At 27.6% G+C, this 5556-nt stretch overlaps 1 protein-coding gene across 1 annotated transcript; it reads right to left on the bottom strand.

Annotated features, from left to right (window-relative positions):
- Positions 1 to 68: 68 nt before the first annotated feature.
- On the bottom strand, positions 69 to 2181 carry EIN_524680 (hypothetical protein; the record flags this gene model as incomplete). Its single annotated transcript, XM_004256276.1, has 1 exon — positions 69 to 2181. A coding segment is annotated over one exon (2113 nt), but the record flags the coding sequence as incomplete, so codon positions are not given.
- Between the last annotated feature and the right edge of the window lie 3375 nt (positions 2182 to 5556).

A 5556-nucleotide genomic window follows, 5' to 3' on the forward strand; every position in this document is an offset into this window, starting at 1 on the left:
AAGTTCTGTTTTATTTTCAATTGATTCTTTGACTGATTTGATTATAACATCAATGTAAACTCCAAAACATTTTGTTGTTTCTATAAGGTCTGGAAGTATACAAAGCCGTGTTTGTGATTCAATGCACAACTCGTTTACAAGTGTGTAAATATCATTGAACAAACACACACTAAAATGTATATAGGAGTTGTTCAAAGAAAATATTTCGATATAATCTTGCATTTCAACGTCAAATTCTTTAATTTGTTTTTCGACCATTTCACCAAATACATCTGCCTGTTGTTCTTCGTCTTGGACAAATTGCTCAATTAAAGATTCGCTTTTCAAAATTGCAGACGAAGAATTTGCCATATAATTCCACCTTGTTGCAGAGTAAGTGGACAATTTACATTTCTTTATGTTGTTGGAATTGCAAAAAGTGTAGTATTCTTTTAGCTTCGTTGAATTACACAACCATTTAATAAATGTTGTCACTATATCAAATGGTGCTTCCATTCCTACATCTTGTGCAAACAAGTTGCATCTATGAGCGGGGCAGTGTACTCCATAAAACTTTCTTTCGATTATATTACCTTCTGGATTTTTTATAGGAACTAGTTTCATTTGCATATGTTTAATCATGCCGTTATCACAACCCATATTTGCCGATGCACCATCTTGTGTGCTGCCAATAAATTTGCGCAATGGGAATAACACTTCTTTATTGATATCGAAAGCAAGTGCATTGAATATCCATTCACACATTGATTCACCATCACTTTCTCCGTAATACTCTGACAACAAAAGGGGACACTCATAAAAATCAAATTTCATGCACACACGAATAAAAATTGCGACAAATGTTATACCATCCTTTTTATACGTATCAGTTGCTATGGCAAAACATACACAATTTCTAACATCGTTAATAAGTTGTGTCGATGTGATACTGTTTTCACTCTTCAGTCGACGACGCGCACTTCTAAAACTAACTGCGAGTTTTTTATATATATCAACTGCTTCTGGAGTCAATTGAGATGAAGAAATCACTAACGATTGTTTCAAAATTGAACAACACGTATCAGAAAATTTGTATTTGGTTGTCAAATGATTTATGATGTTTTGAACAACTTTACGTTTATGAGTCAAAACTTTTTTTCGTTGTTGTTGTGTTGTAACTTTTTCGTCCTTTGATGAATCTGAAAACAGTATGTCACAAGCTCCTTTAAATTTAATTAAATCGATTCCAATTGGAGCTTTACAAAAATGAATTAACTGTCTCGAAATTTCCTCGTCATCGTAATCACTAAATGGAGTTACAGTGTATAACGCAAAAACACCGTCGTTGAAATTGAACAGTTCCTCAACAAAGTTTTCAAGTTCTGACACTTCACATGTTAAATCTTCAGACTCCATTTCATTTTGGTGTTCAACTGTTGAGGAATCATTTAATAAATTTTGTGTTTGTAAAGAAATTGCATTTGAGAAATGTTCTTGATTTTGGAGATGAATTTCTCTTGTTGATGTAATCTGATGACAAATTTCTTCATGTTGTGTGTTTCTTTGTATTGTGTCATTCATATTTTTATGTGTATTTTGAGGCAGACTAAATACTGATGGAATAATTGAAAATGTGGTAGAACTAGATTTGAACGCAGAAGTCGTGTAATTCAAATTAATTGGTACAATATCACTTACTGAAGTTGTAATTCCGAATGATGAAACTGTTGGATTGTCTGACAGTAAAGTTTCTGTGTGTGGAAAAGTGAGTGGACGCAATGTTGTGTTTGTAATTTGTAACATTGGAATATTTTCGATATGTGATGACGTGTTTAAATTGGTCAAACAATCAGTGTTCACCAGATAATTGTTCGTTGGCAAATTTGAAAGATTGACTCGATCTCTGTGAATTGGATCGCTTTTCTGAAGCAGTTCTTGTGATATATCGTCTCGTTTGATAATTTTGTTGTTGATTGTAAGTGTTGGATGTTTATTAGAAGGGTTTATAAATTCTAAAACCTCTTCTTTATTGTACACAAAGACAGTAGAGTTGTGGCATTTGTGATTGTTTTTTACTCCACGCGTTAGCCACTTTTCGCAAATAACACAATAATAATAATTATCGTCTCCCCTTTCTGCTTTAATAAATCCCATGTCCATGTTGTTCCAAAACCATTTGTTATTACTAAAACGTACATTCATCTTTTTTGTTTTATTGTTCTTATTTTTTTAATTTATTTTCAATTTTTATTGTTGTTATTGTTGTTATTGTTGTTATTTTTATTGTTATTATTGTATTTATTTATTATTTATTATTTATTTATTATTTTTTATTGTTATTATTGTTATTTAGTTTTTTTTGTTTGTTATTTTTATTGTTATTTAGTTATTATTTTATGTTTGTTATTTTTATTGTTATTATTAAAATAATAACAATAAAACAATAATATTATTGTTATTATTTTATTATTTTATTATTTTATTATTTTATTATTAGTATATATATATATATTAGTATTTATAATAATATTAAAATTAAACAAACAAACAAACAAACAAACAAAATTTATTATGTTTATAACGGACGTTTATATCTATTTTGATATAAATCAATATTATTTATTATTATTATTATATTTATACATTTTCAATAACTATAATATTATATAAAAGTATTATTTTAAAATTTACTATAAATTTTAACAGATAATAAAATTCATTTTGTTTATAACGGACGTTTATAATCTCATATGAGTTTTGTTTTTTCATGTTAATTTATAGTAATTTTTAATTGTAAATTTATAATAAAATATTGGTTTTTTTAAATAATGTTAAAAATAACACAAATGTTTTAATAAAAACCCAAAATAGGTTTTAAAGATTTTTCTGAATTACATTTTGAGTAACTAACAAAACAAAAAACAAAAAATTGGTATTTTTTTCGCTTAATTTGCCGCAAGTTATGGACTTTCTATGTAAAAAATAAAATGAAATTCTATTTGCCGGACTATGATTATAACACATTGTAATGATGATTTAAACAATATAAAAATTTTGTTAAAATCGTTAACTATAGTTTTACCAATTTTTAAAAACATTTTTACTCTAAAAAACTTTTTAAGTTTTTTGTTGACACTATCCTAAAACTTAAAATAAACTGACACGTATTAGAGATTGCCACGAAGTTGTTTAAAAACTGGATCTTGGCCGACCCTGTTAGAACACTGATTAAAATCCACTTATTTTCTATCCCCTCCCATTTGGACCAACTGGAAAATACTATTTATTATTTCTTTTTATACAAAAAAAATAAAATCAACAAATAATCAAAACCATACTTAATTTTTTCTTTACAATTGATACATATTGCGCGGAAGTGTTCATAACAACACCAAACATCAAATCCTTTATTTTAGCAAACAATCAGCTTCATTGTAAAGACAAGTGTTTTATAATTATCATTCTGAGTGTTCAAAGACGTGTTCTTTATTAAAGTCGGAATCCTTTATTAATCTTATCAATTTGGGTTTGTTAGTTAGTTTGGTTATAATTGATTTTTTGTCAAAAATTATTATATTATATTATTGATAAAATATAATTAACATTAAATAGTTAAATTTTATGTTAATTATGTTTAATCAACATCTGTTTTTTTTTCATAATTAAAGAAAGTAAAAGTAAATTCAAATCTTATAATTTTTATTATTTTTTCCAGTTCCTCCTTTTTAAGGTTAATCAATCCAAGAAGTTTAAAGTTCTTAAAACACTAGTTGATATAAAACACACTTTTATGCCTTCTCAAGTATGTTAAGCGCTGTATTCAACATCAAATTTAATAGAAGGGTTTTTTCTTATGCAAAAGCACCAATATTTGGTCGAATTCCAACACTATTGAAAGCGGCAAAGGCTTTTGTATTGTACACACACCAACTCCAAACTAACAAAAATACACTTTCTAAAAAACAAATGAATGCTTTTAAACTGCTAGTCCTAATTGATGTGATACCCAAACTTACTTCAAAAACAGTTGATTTACTTTTGGACAGCTTTACTACGTTTGTTTGTATGAGAAAATGTTCATTGGGTAATAAATGTAATTGTGAGTGTGAAATGTATTTTAAAACGGGGTTTCCCCACTGTCATATGAAATACTTCAGAAAAAGAGGAGGTGATATGTTTGTTGACCCGCGTTGTCAACTTGGATACTACATAAACATCAGGAGTAAAACACAAGTAATCGTGAATGGTTATTGTTCTGCACCACTTTTTACTCCAGATGATTTTGTAGAACGATGTTTAATTGTGGAAAACATGGTTACTATTAATGAAGTCAAAGTCGTGTTTGATAATAACGCTTTGAATGAAAATGATGTCAAAAAGTTGTTTGATTTAACCAGTAATTTGAGAAGAAAAACCGTGTTCAAAAAAGTCTTTGGTTTTGTGGAAGCAATTGGCAAATTACGAGAAGACAAAACGGGATATGTAGTTGACGAAGTAAAAGACCCTCTGGTTATTGCGTGTGCAGTGAAGAAAAATTTAAAACGTCAAAAAATGTCAATGAATCGTTGTTAATGTAACGCAAAAAACAAAAACAAGAAAAAAAAACAAATCAAAGATTTTTAAAAAACCAAAAAATGATTGATTTTTTTACAAGTTAAAAATATTTCTTGTTGTCTTTTTAATTGTTTCTTAATAGTAAACATAATTATATAATATAGTTTTTAGGTGTAAAATTGTTTGTATTAGTTGTATAAAAATTAACAATATTAACAATTGTATACGTGTTGGGTTTGGGTTTAAATCTTATTCATCGCATAATTATGGTCTTTATTTATATTTTTTGCACAAAATAAAGGTTTGAATTCGGCAGCGACTCCTTATTATATATTTTTATTTAATTCAACCATAAAAATGTTAATTAAACCAAGAACATATTTAATAGAAATATGTCATGGCATAGAAAAACGCTGTGACTGCAAAATTGGCGCAAGTTGCCACTGAGCAAAAAAGGAAGAGCATATAATCTCCAAGATCTCCATGATTTTTAAACGTAATTAACTTCAACAACTTTGGTGTGAAAATGCACACAGCCATAGCTAATGAAGACACAAATGATATTCTCAAGTTGCTTTCTATAATTTCTTTTGTCATTTTATGTTTCAAAATTCTTGCTGAAGAGGCAAAAAGAATAATTGGGACAGTGAGGAAAATAAGTGTCCCAACGAAAAACATAACAGTTGTAATTGCGTTGCCATTGCAAATACCAACATTTATAGCATCTTTCATTGATACATAACAAAATAACAAAAGATACAGAAAACCAACCTTATTGTTATATAAATAAGTAATATTATTTACAATGATACAAATAACAAAACAAATAAAATAACAAACAACAGCAAACAGCGCCAAAATAAAAACTGCAACAGCTCCTACAATAGACGTGAATAATTCTACGATCGACATTTCTTTTTACTTAGTTTAAGTTTATTTTTTTTAAATAGCACAATCAAATTCAATTTTTTTCTTTTAATTGTCCAAAGTTTCATATACTGATAAACAAAATTTAATCAAGTA

Source organism: Entamoeba invadens (assembly GCF_000330505.1).
Source record: "Entamoeba invadens IP1 unplaced genomic scaffold scaff_1105074725249, whole genome shotgun sequence".
Lineage (NCBI taxonomy): Eukaryota > Evosea > Mastigamoebida > Endamoebidae > Entamoeba > Entamoeba invadens.